The following is a 16966-nucleotide window of genomic DNA, read 5'->3' as shown; positions in this document are numbered from 1 at the left end:
TATTATAGTGTTAAACATCTTGCATCCGTCTTCCAAATATATTGCTACCAACTAGATAAACCAAGAGATTTTCTTCATTTCTTACCTCTGGTTTCACTTGGTAGAGCATAAAACAAGTCTGGGCTTATCACTTCCATTACACAGACTGATACAGTTTCATTGATAGGCAATTCTATTGTCTGCCACTGCTCAGAAGAGGTTTCTAAAGTAATTAGACACGAACTAGTAAAGCACAGAGCAAAAGCACTTCTACACATATATACAAGTTCATCACAGTTGCACATGTCTATTAACTTAAGTAACATCTCCTGTCTATCAACATGTTCCAGTCATTTTAGTGTGATCACAGTGAAATGAAAACTGAACACTGACACTAATACACTGGATATTCTGTTCATCAGAAAATATCTAATTTACTTACAATCAATCAATCAATGCTAGTTAATTTTAATATTGCTGAAAATAAGACACTAGAACCCACTATGCAATAGACTCTTTAGTCATACTTCAAGTTTGCTATAATTTGTTACAGTATATTTAAGTAATAGTTGTTTAACACACAACCCCAATGACTTGCACATTTACCTATCTTTTGCCTATCATGCCACCTGCAGGACAACTTGCACCCAATCTCAAACTTCATGATGTATTTAAAACTAGATAGATATATTTTAGACATGGTCAAAAGGAGAGACAGATTGAGGGATACCCAATTTTCTTATCATTCCAATCCAAAAAGAAGTTAACAAGACTGCTTTAGTCACCTTGAGGCTCTATTTTCTCAGCAGACGTATTTGGTAGCCCATCTTTATTTGGCAGACCTTCCTTTAAAGCCAATTTTTCACTGATTAAAATTTCACTGATTATTCTTGGACAACCTGTGGAATTATCAATGAGCTCTATTCCAGCACCACTTTTGTTGAAAGAAACTACTCTGGCTTGAAGTTTAATTCCTGCAGTGCACATCTGAAATCTTGCTGTGGCTTCTGGGAGCCATTCCTTGTTAACAGGTTTTACACCTAAGGAAACAAGACAAGACTTAAAAATATCTTCTCATTCACAATTTAAAACAAAAAAAAAAAACCAAAAAAACCCCACCTCTATTAGTTTTACCCAAATTTTAAAAATGTCCGGTTAGCTAGAAAGAACACTTTTGCTGCCATAAGGAATGTGTAATCTAAGTGTATCTAGTGCAAAATGAGTTGTGTCCCCCCCCCCGCAAGTTTATAATATTAAATTCCTCTTAAAAATTCATCCTGAGTTTATTCCTGAATCCCTAATAGATTCTGCATGACTATCAATGAGGGGGAGGGATAGCTCAGTGGTTTGAGCATTGGCCTGCTAAACCCAGGGTTGTGAGTTCAATCCTTGAGGGGAGCACTTAGGGATCTGGAGCAAAAATCAGTACTTGAAGGCAGGGGGCTGGACTTAATGATTTTTCAGGGTCCCTTCCAGTTCTATGAGATGTGTATGTGTATATATATATATATATTTATTTATTTATTTTATCTCCTCTGTACCTCTGGTTCCCATCGCGATCTGTAAAAGGGGATACTACATGGCAATACAGGGTTTGTAAAGCAGTTTAATATCCTTGTTTGCAAAATACTAAAAAGGCAGAGTATTAATTGACAGAAGGGAGCAGTTGTTTTTGAGTCCCGGTGCTCTTCCTCATCTAGTATATATATAATTGGAGTCATAGGCGCCAACTCCATAGGTGCTCTGGGGCTGGAGCACCCACTTGGAAAAATTTGTGGGTGCTCTGCACCCACCGGCAGCTCCCCGCCCCAGCTCACCTCCGCCTCCTCCCCTGAATGCGCCACTGCATCCTGCTTCTCCCCCTCCCTCCCAGTGCTTGCGCCGCGCCGCGGCAAGCGCTGGGAGGGAGGGGGGAGGAGGAAGAACGCGGCACGCTTGGGGAAGAGGCAGGGCCGGGGATTTATGGAGGGGTCTAATAGGGGCAGGGAGGGGGCGGAGTCGGGGCAGGGCTGGGGGCGGCATGAGCACCCACCGGCGCCAAGGAAAGTTGGCGCCTGTGACTGGAGTGGTAGTTTAGGAATGTATCCCTGAGAGCCCATATCTTCCTTTTGGGAAAAAGGTGGGTCAGGGAAAACGTCAGAATCCTTGCCAAATAACTATTTCAATATTTATTAAACTAAGATGGGATCCTTAAACTTTCACTTTGAGAGTGCTAGGGGGACTTATTCCAGTTCAAGGCAGGGCAGGCAGAACCATAGCTTCACCTCCACTCTGTACTGGCCTGTATCCAGGAGTGGCTTGGCTCTGCATTGGCCTTAAGTAACAATAAGAAAAACTTGGGTGGAGCTTAGAATGGGGCAAACTGTAGGAGATGTCTCTGTTCTCATAAATGGAGGTGTAATTGTGAAAAGTTTACAGGTGATGAGAAACTTTGCCATTCAGTTCACAAAGAGAAATCAGTTCTATTTAACATAGAAGAAGAAAATATGGTTGATTTTTTTTCTTTTTTTACGTTTAGTTAAAAACATGCTACATTAGAAGGTCTACCATTCCTGAAACTCCATCTGATTTCTCAATATAAAAGAGTAGTTATGACAGAATGCTTAGCAGGTGCAGAAATTATTTCCAAAACATCTTGAAATGAAGATTTACCTGATAACCAACACTTAATTCCTTGAAATGGAAGTTTTAGCAACGTTGATGTGATCTGTCGAAGTTTATCTGGAGTTACTGTCTCAACATTTCCATAATCCACAAATTGCACTTTAATAGCTCCATCTGCAGAGACTTCTTTGACCAAAGCACGGTACCAATTACCATCACCTAGGATTTAAAAGAATTGTGATTTCCCACATTTACCTAAATCATAAGCAGAACTAATTTACTTTCCTTGTCAGAGAAAACTGGCCTTAATTTCTGTTGCTTTGCACAGTATGTAATCGGTTACATGAATTCAAAGTAGGTATAAAACACTGCCATTCTGATAGGATAGCATTTTATATTCATTCTGCACTGCTTTGAGTGACTACACAAGGTGCAGGGCAATGGGCAATCAAGCCCTTTCCACAATATCAATACAGTTTTCATCCAGAAATGAAAGTACATAAAAAAAGTGATGCAAGTAATCTATTAACATCCCATACAAACTAGTGGAAAATCCAATATTTACTTCCTGGAAAAGCAGTAACTTTCTCTAAGGTAATTATTAAACTTCTCTCTCTATACTGTTTACTTCTATTCAATCAGACTATATATTAACAATAACAAATATTATGATATATTTAAGTGTATATCAGATCTGAAAGGTTCCTAACTGTTCACTCACTGGAGTCACTATTCACATATACTTGGTTTACCGCTGCCAACTGCAGATCTATTTTCTTTCCTTGTTCAACTTAGCAACACACCAAATACATCAAGACCATGTCCAAAATATCTGACAAGATTTAGAAAGCTATATATTAAACAGAACATTCGCGGAGTCAAAGATAAAGATGCATTTTCCATTTAAGGACATTTCTGTAAATGAAAAAATGAACACGAGTAGGTGGTAATATTACTTACCAGAGAAAAAAGCACAGCAAGGTTCTCCCTCTGAAGGCTTGAAAACACTAGTAGAAGTCTGCTGGCAGTATTCTGCCAATGACTTGTTGAGTACATTTAGAGCAAGTAAGTCTAAGAAGAATGTAAAAAACAAAAAACAACCAAACTTAATACATCTTTAGAAGCAGCAGGTCAATGGTTTGGATTTACCAGGCAAAAATAAGACCGTGTCCATCAGAAGGACAATCTTATTTATTGGGTCCCATTAAGAGCATATTTAGAAAGATATTTAAATATCTCAAGGTGCCCCTGATTTAGGGTAAAACAGTACACCTCTACCCCGATATAACGCGACCCTATATAACATGAATTCGGATATAACACGGTAAAGCAGTGCTCCGGGGGGCCGGGCCGCGCACTCCGGCGGATCAAAGCAAGTTCAAGATAACACGGTTTCACCTATAACGCGGTAAGATTTTTTGGCTCCCGAGGACAGCGTTATATCGGGGTAGAGGTGTATTAATAAATTCATGTATAAAAATCTAGTCCTGTTATATTTTATTGACCAACTAAAACTTATCAGAAATCTCTTCCCCATGCAGGTACTTGCACCTTGTAGGCCATGTCACCTCTTAACTTTCTCTTGGATAAACTAAATAGACAGCTCGACCTAAGCTCAATAAGACTGTTTTTTCCAGCACTTGAAATATTCTTGTGCCTCTTTTCTGAATCCTTTCCAATTTTTGAACATGTTTTTAGAGTCCTGACACCAGAATTGGACACAGTATTCCAGTAATGGTTTTAATAATGCTGTATACAGCCCTGCTCCTACTTGATATTCCCCTGCCTGGGCCTCTATAGGTTGTATTAGTCCTCCTAGCCACAGCATTGCACTGGGAGCTCATGTTCATCTAAAATTACCCTTAATTCCTTTTCAGTGTCACTGCATCCAGGATACTATCTCCCATCTTGTAAATGTGACCAACATTCTTTGTCCCTAGATATCGGATCTTTGTCCTTATTAAGATGCATGTTCACATTTAGACCTACAGGACTACTATGAACTAATTAGGAAGCTGAGACGTAAGCTCTAAGTATGAAAAGTCCACTAAGAGCATTGGTGCATGAAAACTACATTGATCCCATTCCAAAATATTTTACAAGTTAATATGCAACAAGATTAAGGATGAGAAGACAGAGAGCGCACACAAAAATGAAGGCTGAGACAACTTACCATCATCTTTGAAGATCTGACAGAAGAACTCTCCAGGATTGTTCACCGTACACAGCAAGACATTTACTGTCTGTTTAAGAGTCAGCTTAATCCATGTCCAATCTATTTTATTTATTGTTTCTCCTACAGCTGAAGGGTGAAGGGGAAAGAGAAGAAAACAGGGTCAGAGAGACATAAAAGACAGCATTATAGGGAAAGAAAATCTTGGCCACATAACTGACCATACTCATGTCAATCACCCAATAGATTACTGTACATCTATTGTACTGCAGTATAGATAAAACCAGCTTCTATAGCGACTTTTCATGTACTTACCATTTACTTCCTTCACAGTGTTAACAGTTTCATTTATTGTTAAGACATCCTTGGAATCTTTCACTGCATGGCCTGATTCTAAAAGATGTTTAGATACATTTATTATTGGAATAACAGATTCATCTGCAATCTCTACCACAGAGCTATTCTCCTTTTTGTCCACCACTCTTATAGTGATCATTTTATTTTGCACTAGTTGTTTCATCAGAGAAATAGCTTCCGAGGACCAGGTTCCTGAAAGGGGCTTCACACCTGAAAGTGAAATTTAAAGGAAAGAATTATCTTATTTCAAGCTGGACTGTAGGTATTGGGAGTTGTTCTTCCCCCATTCTTGAACTAATTCATAAAACAGCTTCACAAAATGAAGAATGAACAACATTGTCAATGGTTGAAATTACTTGCCATTTTAATATGCATCAAATCAGTAGCAGCACATGCCAGTGATTTAATGTCAGGGTTACAAAATGCTGAAGGGAACTATTAAGGTAGTGTCTAGAGCAGTGGTTCTCAAACTTTTGTAGCGGTGACCCCTTTCACACAGCAAGCCTTTGAGTGCAACCCCCCCTTAGAAATTAAAAACACTTTTTTTGCATATTTAACACTATTATAAATGCTGGAGGTGAAGCGAGTTTTGGGGTGGAGGCTGACAGCTGCAATTCCCCATGTAATAACCTCGTGACCCCCTAAGGGGTCCCGACCCCCAGTTTGAGAACCCTTGGTCTAGACAGAGCCTAGAGATCAGAGCTCCACTTGTTAGATATGGTAAGTGCTCCTCCAACACATCTCAATACTGCAAAGAGATTCAATTTTTGTATTGCTTAACAGTTTTAATGATGGAAACCCTTAAAAGCAAGGTTTCTGTAACTGTAGTTGTAGATGATTGCCAGTATAGACATACTTGTGTTTTGCAATACACTCTCAGTGACAAGTAAGAACCCCCTAGAAAAGCAGTAGTCATTGGGCTTCAGGATGCAATGACTGGACTCAGGCATATATTAAGATGGAATCCCCAACACTCTTCAGCACTGCTTTCTACTTTGCTATTTCCCTATGTTGTGTTTTAGATTTTTGGTGGTAGTTCTAAAAAGTTAACATTAGACTTCCCACTGTATGGCATCAGATGGCTCAGTGCCAACTGTTGGTTCAATTCAAGGCAAACATCTCCACGTTTCATGTGGTATTAGTCTACTCTATTCTTCATTCTTATCAATGAACTGCTCCATTTATAGGAACTGCACTGCAATACTGGCACAGAAACAGTCAGATTCCAAAACATGCACCTCTTGCAACACCAAAATATCTATTGCTGATTCCATCCAGTGTGATTTGCAGGGCATGCCCCATATGCAGGGATTCCATCCCTAAAGGAACATGCCATCCTTTAAGGTTTTCCTCTTTTACAAAGCTTTCGCGCCTGAGCAGCATCTCAGCCTTGTCCTTTTGACAGGATTAAATTGAATATTCCTTACTGGCAATGTTAAGAAAATGCTCAGAGGCTTCAAAAAAGCCACTGTGATCCAAGGGAGCATCTGATCCATAGTTTGCCGAAAAGTACCATTCAAGTATTCTGTGCTGTCAAATTTAACAAAAAGTGGTTTCATTCGATTTGTCCAAGAAGAAAAAGATGAGGTTTTGCAGATTACCCTCTATCAGAAAACTGCACTTTGAACAGCTGTGTCTCTGCCTCTTCAGTTCAAAGAAAGCACTGGCGCCAAGAAAGAATTGGTGCCTAAGAAAGTCATTGCAGCCAGTGCCTCAACAAATTAGAACCAAGGGCATATGCACAATGCCCAAGTGCATATTTGAGGACAGTACAGCTCTTACAGTATATTTTATTCCTTTTTACTAGATATCTTTATTATGCACATTTGAAAGGATTTTAGCTTTATGAAGTTTAATGTTCCTGTTAACACTATGAAGTGCTAATTTGATTTTCTACAGGTAGCTTTCCACCATTAACCTCATCCTCCCTCCCTTCCTCCGTCACACAGTAGCTGTATCTGGTCTTAAATTAGGCAAATTCTGAGAAAATTTCCCCCCAAATCTGTATTGAACTTTATTTTTCATCCCACCTGCAATAGCTTGTAGTTCATTTCATACCTGCTAATGTACACTTTATAGCTTGCACTGGCAACTCCAATAATTTTGGAATCATAGGGCGAAGTCTAGCCACTTGGAGAACTTCAAAGTTACCATAATCTATGTAGCCCACTAAAGCAGTATCTTCAGAAGTATATGCTAGAACAGAGGCACGATACCACTGATTGTCTTCTGGAAGGAAAGATGCAGATACAAACATTCTGTGAATAATTAATTCCTAAGCACCAAAAGGATTTCTTGGCAACACATGAATACAAAGTGCAATGGCTCTGAACTATAATATTGTCATGGGTTGAGTTAAACCTTTTTGACGCTGTTAAGTATAACAGCCACCCTTCACTCAAAATAAATATAAGAAAAAAATATAAGCTCCTTAATGGAACCAGATAGCTGAAACAGGAGATTCCACCCAAAACATGGGCACATCACTGCCCAAAACAAAGGCACACGTAAGTCCCACCAGAAACAGAGCTATGTGGCCAGAGAGGTTTCACTGGGTAGTGCTTGATGGAGAGGCATCTGTCAGAAACAGCAGAAAGACTACAGAAGCAGACAGAAAAGGCAACAAGAAAGTGAAGGAGACAGCCAGAAAAAGCACTAGGAGCATGGCCCTGAGAAGAAGCTAAGTTAGAACATTTTAGGGCTAGGTGCTAGCTGGAAAGGGGCGTAGGAAAGTGGGCAAATAACTATCTCCTGTTTAATTCCTACTGCACTCAGGGAAACAGGACTTCGATGCAATCCTGTTTATTGATAAAGAAATACCCGACGATCAATTTTTCCTCCTCCTGGAAACAATCTGCAGGTCCAATCATTCAGGTCAAAAAAGGGATAGCAATAGGTTTAGATGGTGTTAAGGCATTTGGAAACTTAAAGTGAGATATTAGCTAAACTTTACTCCACTATCACAACTATGTTCACTGAAACAGATGAGCAAAGACCAAATCCCCCTGCCAATATCAAAGTAAACATTACTGCATGTTGCACTGCTTCTCTGCTCCCCATTTTCTTGTTTCTTGTATTATGTATCCCATGCTGTTTCTGGACACAAGAAAAACTGTTTATTTAGCACATCGGTAGTACTCTCTTCCTCCGGCCTAAGGAGCTAGCAATTTCTTCAGGATTTCCCTAAAAGCATTTCTACCCAAGAATTTATCCAATTTTACGGTTTCCTTGGTGTAAGTACGGTTTCCAGGCTCTTAATCACAGCTGGTGTCTGGTCACAACACTGGTTACCATAGATGTGGCTGAAAATTCTGTGTCCACAGGTAAACTGGGTCCAAGTAAAATGATAAAAGCCCTGTCTACACACAGAAATATCTTTGAATTAAATATATGTCTAAAAAAGTTTAATCGGTGCAACTCTCTAATGTAGACACTCAAATCTATTTAAGAGTGCTTTATAGAGATTTAGTTTAATTGGGTAAGAAATTAAACATAATAGCGATTAGCCATTTAGAGTCTCCTTTACCTGTAAACTGGGCACAACACTCATCTCCAACAGCTGGACAGAAATTTGGGATAGTAGGGATTTTGTTACAGTATTCACCCAAGGATACTTGAAGCTCAGCGAGCTGGCCTGTTGACAAGAAATGTTTTTGGAAATTACTCATTAACAAGACTTCTTTAAGCAAGCATTACAAGACAAACCCTTTTAACTCAATGCACAAAATTAAGATTACTCTATTACATAAAAAAATCACAGTGTTAGACTCCTTTTTGTGTCAAGAGAAGGATTTTCCAAAAGCCTGAAAGAACAGAGGTTTCCTATAATCAATGGTATTTCTCCAGTGGACAAAAAATCAACTTCTTTCTGTATAACTGGGTGGGATGGTTTTTCAGTCTCAGTGCTGGAACAGATTTGTCAAAACTTGTGACAGCAAAGGCACATCAGCTCTGTAAAAATCTAATTCAATGACAAACTTCATTAATGCAGAGTTAAAGTTGGCTGGTGGTTCCTAGTGCCCTTCCAGGGCATTCCAGGAGTTCAGCAAAATTCAAACCTCTGAAAACCAAAGAATAAGGAATTAAGGGACAATTCTAACTGAGCCCTGGAGCTGGCAATAGCCACTGGGAATTATCAGCATGCACTGCTGCTGCATTCACTGTTAGGTATAGCATGATCAAAGGAAAGAGGTGCGTATGTACCTTGAGAGATCTAGTATGCCTCATTTCAGCAATGAGTTCTGTAGGCTGTGTCAATAGCGGTACAAAGGGATCTTCTTGCCAGGGGGACTGGCAGTAGTAAGGTAGGATACGAGTGGTCTGTGGGTTTAATGATGGCTAAGTGAAAGTACAGTGTTAAATACCATCCTGTGCCTAATGGTGAAGGGGTTGTAAAATTTAGCAGGTGTATGCTGTTTCTGTGGAGTAAACTATGTTTGAGTGAAGGTTGGGTGTAAGTAGCTCCTGTTCTGTACAGCTCACCTAACCATATGTTTTGCCTAAAGAGGCAGTGTTAGGGTAGGTGATCACTGTTGGACTGTCTATTCCCTAAATTCAGCACTATCTGCAGAGGCAAAGTGAGTAAGTGTTATGATCTTATTGAGGCATTGCTCAAAGAGATCAGAGTTAAGGTTGTGTAGGTGTGTATCTTCGTTCTATTTCCTGGTTTTCAGAGGTCTGAGTTCTGCTTGAAATACAGGCCAGGCCAGGCCTTCCCCCACCCTGTCAGCCTCCCACCCTGCATAGGAGTGATAGGTACTTTAGGTTTGTATTTCCTAAGTTTTCAGAGGTGTAAATCTGCATTACTTTCAGCACTCCTGCTCGTCTCCTCCCTCCCCCACCAATCCCAGCTCACATTGGAGGCAGGGAGAGAGGCTCAGAGCCCCCGAGAGGAATAGGGCTCCACCAACTCCTAATCCCCCCAAATCCTCCTCCCCACATCATCCCACCCTAAATCTCTACACCTATTCCCTGCCCCATCTGCTTGCACTCTCAACTCTCACACCCCCAAGCACTGTGTAGCAAATATTTGTATGTCATTTTCCCCCGCAAGTCATTTGAGCCCCTCCTGAATTATCTGCTTTACTCAGATTATATTAAAAAACCCCACAACCCTTGACATAGGTGGATAGTTGCATCAGGTCTACAGAGCTCTAAGATTTCTGCCAAAAGGTAAGATTCAAACTTACAGTGCCTTGGTATAGCTCAGCTTTTGACAGCCACAGCATGTCCCCTTGAGCCACCAAGGGATATGTGAAACTTGGTTGGGTGGAAACAGTTTTCCCTAGTCTTTCTGCACATACACATTGTAATGTGATGTGTGAGTGTTGAGTATATACCATCCTAGAGAACTACATACGTCCTTTAATAATGTTTTCAATACTGCTTCCTCAAAGGGGCTGTGGGTGCCATGCACCAGCTGAGCTAAAATGTCAAGCAACAGATTAGGTGGGGGGGATGATCCAAGCCCCAGGTGTGCGCGCAAAAGTTTGGTAGTTTGTGGACTACATGAAATGCTTGAGGGGAAATTTGCTCAAATGACCCCAAATTTGGATCACTAACCCTACCCCACACTCCCGTAAGACACAGCATACTTCAAGACAATCTAAGCACATCTGACCACAACAGATTTTTAGAACACTACAACTCAACCTTAACTAAAGCAGAACTTGACTCCATTACAATAAAACTTTGCAGACCTGTTCTACAAAAATCTTTTACCTAGGCTCTAGATGAGAGAATTCAAGGCATTACAGAAGTTAAAGAGATTCAAGGACCCCTCATAACACTGTACAATGCAATCTGCTTCCTTATGGTTTGCCATGTCTGGAACAAAAGGCAGGCATTTTTTCCCCCTCATCAAGGTAACCTTTGGTCTCAAATCACGGGATAGAGCTCTTCATTCTTATGGTTCAACAACTGGGCCATCAGAAATGGATTTAATATAATGCAAGAAAGTCTTATGAGCTTCAAATGGAGGATCTCTGGTATATTTTTGACTGTCTTCTGGGAGACTTGTCCCTGACCAGCCAGCCACCAAGACAGGAAATCTTTAAGATTCTCCACTTCTGGAAGTTGGCAGCTACCACTGATAAGTTTAATAAATCTCAGAAGCGGCTTCCCAGATGAAAGGCAAAGTGCAGTATTGGAATTACAGGTTTCCAACAGAATCAGGTATTTTTTGTGCTCCAGACAAGTACCTTATAGAGCTATGAAATCCAAGAATTTCTTCAGAGCACCAGCTAAATGACTAAACCATGGCACCTTCATCTTGAATCTCTGGAGATGACAAAAGTCTATCAGGTCCAAGATTGTTCAGAGGTGAAAACATGTAAGTGGAAAAAAAACACTGTTCTGTTTTGATATGTACATGCCTGAACACCACATATCACAGAAAGCCAATCTTTACAAGAGTGATGAATTCTATTCAGTGATCTAGAGGATGAATTCCTGTTAGAAAATTCCCAGCCAGCTCTATTATATATTTTTCAGTCAAAATTATTTTTCAAACAGAAAATATTTTTTGTAAAATCAAAATTTTAAAATAGAGAAAATTTTGATTTACTAAAATGTTTTGATTTTTCCATTGGAAAAACTGAAAAGGACAGCTACTTACCCTACAGCAACTGTTTCTCCAAATGAGTTGTCCACACAGATTCCACTCTTGGTACACAAGTGCCTTACACGCACAAGATCAGATTATTTTTGAATAGCATCCCTCATATCTTCTTGCCCACTGCCACCAAGCAGGACATGCAACTGCTACTCAGTTCCTTTGACAATAAAAATCCCACATAGTGGGACTCCGATTAGTGAGGATGCAAGGTGGGTAGTGGAATCTGTGTGGACAACACATCTCAAAGAACCACACTTACCATAAGGTAAGTAACCATTTTCTCAAGTGATTGTCCACACCGATTCCACTTGTAGCAAGCAATTATTTCTACAAGAGGTGGAAGAGAAGTTTAACTTGAAGAGTGACTGGCGAACTGGTCTACCAAAGTTGGCATCTGATCTGGAAACCTGAACCAGGAAGTAGCGGGAAGTGAACACGTGAACCTAGCTCTATGTGACCACACCACGTTTCAGAAATCCAAGCGTTTGACTGGGAAGTTGCTGAGGTTGCATGAGCCCTGGTGGAATGCGTCCTGACAATGTCTTGTTAACCCCTTGAGAGCAAAGTCTGATGCAGTCCAAAACCCACTTGGATAATCTGAAGGGAGATAGAGGGTTAGAGGAAACTCTCCACGAAAGTCATGACCACTCTTGGTAATACTCTGAATGACTTAATTCTGTCTAAATAAAAAAGGATAAAGCTTTCACTACGTCCAAGGTTTATAGTTTCATTTTGGCTGGATTAGAGTGGGGTTTTAGAAACAATAGTAGGAGATGAATAGATTGAGGTGAAAATCCAATACCATCTTAGGCAAAAACTTGAGGAGGCCTGAACTCATCCTTATAGAATATAGTTTAGGGAAACTCTGCCATGAGGATCTTCACCAACTCTTCAGGAAGTGTCCGGATAGCGGTCACATTAGCCCGGAGAAATAAAAGAGCAGGTTGCCAAGGGCTCAAAGGGTGGGATGGAGACAGAAGTATGCAATGTTCATTGGCCAACCTGGAGAGACTTGTTAATGTGCATTGCTATTCTGCTCAGTATTGTTGGTGGAGAACATCCAACCGTCTACTGCTTTTCCTGAGTCAGTTCAGGTGGTATGTCAAGGGTATCTGTAATCCTCGTCAAGAGGTCCTCAAAGATCTTAAGATTGTCAAACCCCTGAAGAGGATGGGTTGACCACCTCATTGAGGGAGGAAGAGATCCAAACCTGGGGACTACTAGTTATCCACTGAAGTAGTCCTGGCCATTTGAAGAAGTTATTAACAATTGTATCTTATAATTATATGGGCTACTGCCATAGGGTGACCAGATGAGAGGAAGAAAATATCAGGGGACATGGGGGAGGTCCGCCAGCGGAGCAACAAAAAAAAGCCGAGTGCTGCCGGCGGAGCTAAATATCGGGACAAATTGCGTCCCAACCAAAGATCGGTCGGGACGCGGGACAAACACCTAAATATCGGGACAGTCTCGATTTTATCGGGACGTCTCGTCACCCTATACTGCCAGGCTCAGGTAACTTAAGTGGGGCCACTGTAACTCAATCAGCATTCTTCCTTTATAGATGACAAATCTCAAGATGGAGCACAATGCACCTTAGGAGGATGCCAGACCTGAACTGCTCTAATAAAGCAGAATATGTTCTCATGGCAGGAAATGGAAGATTTTCTGGATACATTAAAATTGCAGACAGTGCAGAAATATGTATTTTCAAGGTATTAGCCTTCAATCTGATATCAAAACCATCTTGCAAAAACTCCAGAGCATGAGACACTTTGGCTACATGATACTGAATGTGTCTCTCTGCATCACACCTTGAATTTAGACCAAATCCTTGAGTAAGCCCTTTTTGTTGATTTTCTCCTACATGCTAAAAGTGTTTCTGTGAGACAAGCAGAGTAGCCCTTTCATTTTAGAAAATTCCTTTCAAATGCTAAGGTGCTAAATTTAACTTGCTCGGATCCTGCTGAAGACTCTGGGATAAACATATCTGGCCGCAGATTCAGGAACAATAGTGGCTCCACTGTCATGGGATAGTTCAGTGGTTTGAGCATTGGCCTGCTAAACCCAGGGTTGTGAGTTCAATCCTTGAGGAGGCCACTTAGGGATCTAGGGCAAAATCAGTACTTGGTCCTGCCAGTGAAGGCAGGGGGCTGGACTCGATGACCTTTCAAGGTCCCTTCCAGTTCTAGGAGATAGGATATCTCCATTAATTTAATTTATTTTTATATGATGTCCAGAAACCAAGGCCTCCTGAGCCACTGGGGGCCACTAAGGCCTTGTCTACACTACACAGTTTTGTTGACAAAAGTCAGATTACATCAACAAAACAGTGGAGGTGTACATACTACACTGCTCCTCCTGCCAATTTAACTCTCCTGCTACGCCGACAAAATAAAACCACCTCAACGAGAGGCAGATCGACACAGTGTCAGTGTAGACACTGCGCTTGCTTATGTCGCCATAAATGGCCTCCTTGAGGTGTCCCACAATGCCCATCCTGACCACTCATCAGCAGTTCAAACTCTGCTGCCCTGCAGCCAGGTACACAGGCATTCACCACCTCCCCCTTTAAAAGACTGGGAATTTTTTGAAATTCCACTTGCTGTTTGCTCAGCATGGAAAGCTCACAAGGCATCTTCCCAGCTGATTCTGGTGGCTCCATGCAGCAAACGCTCTCCCGCTTGGAGTATAGCGGAGTTGTTGGATCTGCGGGGAGAGGAGACTGTGCAGTCCTAGCTCCACTCCAGCCATAAAAACTTCAATACCTATGATCAGATTTCTCGTGGCATGTTGGAGAAGGGCCACAAATGGAACAGGCATCAGTGCTGTGTGAAGATCAAGGAGCCGAGGCAGGCGTATCAGAAGGCAAGGGAGACAAACCGTCACTCTGGTGCTGCGCCAAAGACCTGCCACTTCTATAAGCAGCTGGACACCATCCTCGGCAGCGACCCCACCTCCACTGCTCAGAGCCCTGGGGATACTTTGGTGGGACTGGACACAGCAGCCAGCGGACTCATCCCTGAGGATGCATGCAGCCTATCCAAAACTGCATGCCATGCCCTTCCCCCCACCACATTTCTTGCATGTTCCCGACCCATCACAGTACCCCTTTCACTCTACCCCAGCTGGACGTATACACAGCAATGAGAGCCTCCATTAAGAGGAGAGTGTTCCTCGGTATCATGTCCATTGCAAGAAATCGAATTCTGTGTATTGGTTATTGCTGTTTAATAAAAATGTACTCATAGAAAATGAATCTTTATTTTATTTTTCTCCTATACCTGGTGGTTGTTGCTGGAATTCATACACAGTGGCAATTGGCACATTTCAAATCACACTCAGGAAGCAATCACCACAAGGGTCATTCCAGGTAGCAAGTAAACAAAGCCTGGCTGAATGCCTTACATAAAGACACATTACTGGAGTTCATTGTCAAAGCCTCCATGATTTGAATAGCACCCCTTTGAGCCCATCTAATAGCCCTGGTATCTGGCTGCTCAAAATCAGCTGCCAGTTGATCCACTCGATGCTCCACCCCTGGGCAAACTTTCCCCCCTTAGCTTCACAAATATTATGCCGAGTACAGCAAGCTACTATGACCATGGGAATATTTTCCTCACTGAGGTCTAACCTGCCATAAAGACAGCGCCAGCAAGCCTTTAATCTGCCAAACGCACATTCAATGGTCATTCTGCACCTGCTCAGCCTGTTTTTGAAGTGCTCCTTGCCAAGGTTTCCAGTGTAAGACTTCATGAGCCATGGGAGAAAGGGGTACGCTGGGTTTCCCAGGATCATTATGGGCATTTCAACATCCCCCATTTGAATCTTCTGGTCTGGGAAAAAAAGTCCCTGCTTGCAGCTTTCTATACTGGCAAGTGTTCCTGAAGATGTATGCGTCATGCACCTTCCCTGACCACCCTGCATTGGTATCAGTGAAATGATCCTGGTGATCCACAAGTGCCTGCAATGCCACAGAGAAGTAGCCCTTTTTATTGATGAACTCAGTCGCAAGATGGTCCTAGGCCAACATTGGGATATACGTGGCATCTATTGTCCCACCAAATTTAGGGAATCCCACTACTGCAGAGCCATCCACTATTTCCTGCACATTTCCCAGAGTCACAGTCCTTCATAGAAGGATGAGATTAATGGCCCTACACATTTGTGTGAACGCAACCCCCATGGTGGACTTCCCAACTCCAAACTGATTCACAACTGACCAGTAGTGGTCTGGAGTTGCCAGCTTCCACACAGCGATTACCCGCACTTCTTCACTGAGAGAACAGCTCTCATTTTGGTGTCCTTATGCTGCAGGGAAGGGGCGAGCTCTGCACACAGTTCCAGGAAGGTGTGATTTGTGCATTGGAAAGTTTTACAGCCACTACTCATCATCCCGTATCTGCATAATGATGCGATCCCACTATATCCGTTTCCTCCTTCCTGATCTTCTGTATTACACTCGTGATGGGCACTGGGGAAAAGCATAAAGTAAGCCCTTTTGAAACTTGAGTGACAAGGCATGTATGCCTAGGGCTCCTGGCTGCCTTCTTCTTGCAAATTATGAGTGAACCTTCTGGTGTGTCTTGGATGGAAAGATCTAAAATCAGAACTCCAATCGGATTCATTGTGAAGACTCGAATCTGCCTCATCAATTTTTCTACTGCTCAGTCAGTCAGTCTTCACATTATTGGTGCTCTTGATATACAGGGCCCTGATAGACCATAGATGGACTTCCATCCACTGCATCACAGATGCTACTTCCTTTTGTAGATCCCTTGACCTCGTACCCTCCTGATGGTTTATGTATGCCATTGCTGCCATGTGTGAGAGTACCAAAATATGACCATTCAGCAACGCTGGGGCCAGTTGTTGAAGAACATACTTAATTGCCCAGCCTCAACTCTAGGAAAATGTATGTCTTCATTCTGAGAAGGACCATATCCCTTGAGCCACTAACTTCTCAGAGAATGTTCCCCATCCTTCCAGACTGGCGTCTGTGATGACATACTGCTTTGATTCTGCCATGGCCAGACCTCCCTGAAATCTCTCTGGACTCATCCACCAACCCCGGGATTTCAACACCAGTAACAAAACATTCAATTTCCAAGATTGGGGGGAAAAAAATAAATAAATCAGAAAATGGTCGGGAACGGACAGCAGGAAACTGGAGAATCCTCATATGCATTCTTGCTCAGGGCACTATTCCAATGCAGGACATGATCATCCCTACAACA

At 41.8% G+C, this 16966-nt stretch overlaps 1 protein-coding gene across 1 annotated transcript in view; it reads right to left on the bottom strand.

Annotated features, from left to right (window-relative positions):
- Positions 1–16966, bottom strand: part of TDRD1 (tudor domain containing 1) — a 64224-nt gene that overhangs the window by 8645 nt on the left and 38613 nt on the right. Inside the window, exons 14-21 of the mRNA XM_065407943.1 lie at positions 8640–8747; positions 7172–7342; positions 5072–5323; positions 4757–4885; positions 3544–3654; positions 2632–2802; positions 765–1019; positions 86–202 (exon numbers count right to left, since the gene is read on the bottom strand). Coding sequence (XP_065264015.1) covers positions 86–202; positions 765–1019; positions 2632–2802; positions 3544–3654; positions 4757–4885; positions 5072–5323; positions 7172–7342; positions 8640–8747 — 1314 coding nt within the window. The remainder of the gene's footprint in view (positions 1–85; positions 203–764; positions 1020–2631; positions 2803–3543; positions 3655–4756; positions 4886–5071; positions 5324–7171; positions 7343–8639; positions 8748–16966) is intronic.

This window comes from Emys orbicularis, chromosome 7, assembly GCF_028017835.1.
Source record: "Emys orbicularis isolate rEmyOrb1 chromosome 7, rEmyOrb1.hap1, whole genome shotgun sequence".
Lineage (NCBI taxonomy): Eukaryota > Metazoa > Chordata > Testudines > Emydidae > Emys > Emys orbicularis.
This window is presented reverse-complemented; position numbering and strand designations above follow the sequence as displayed.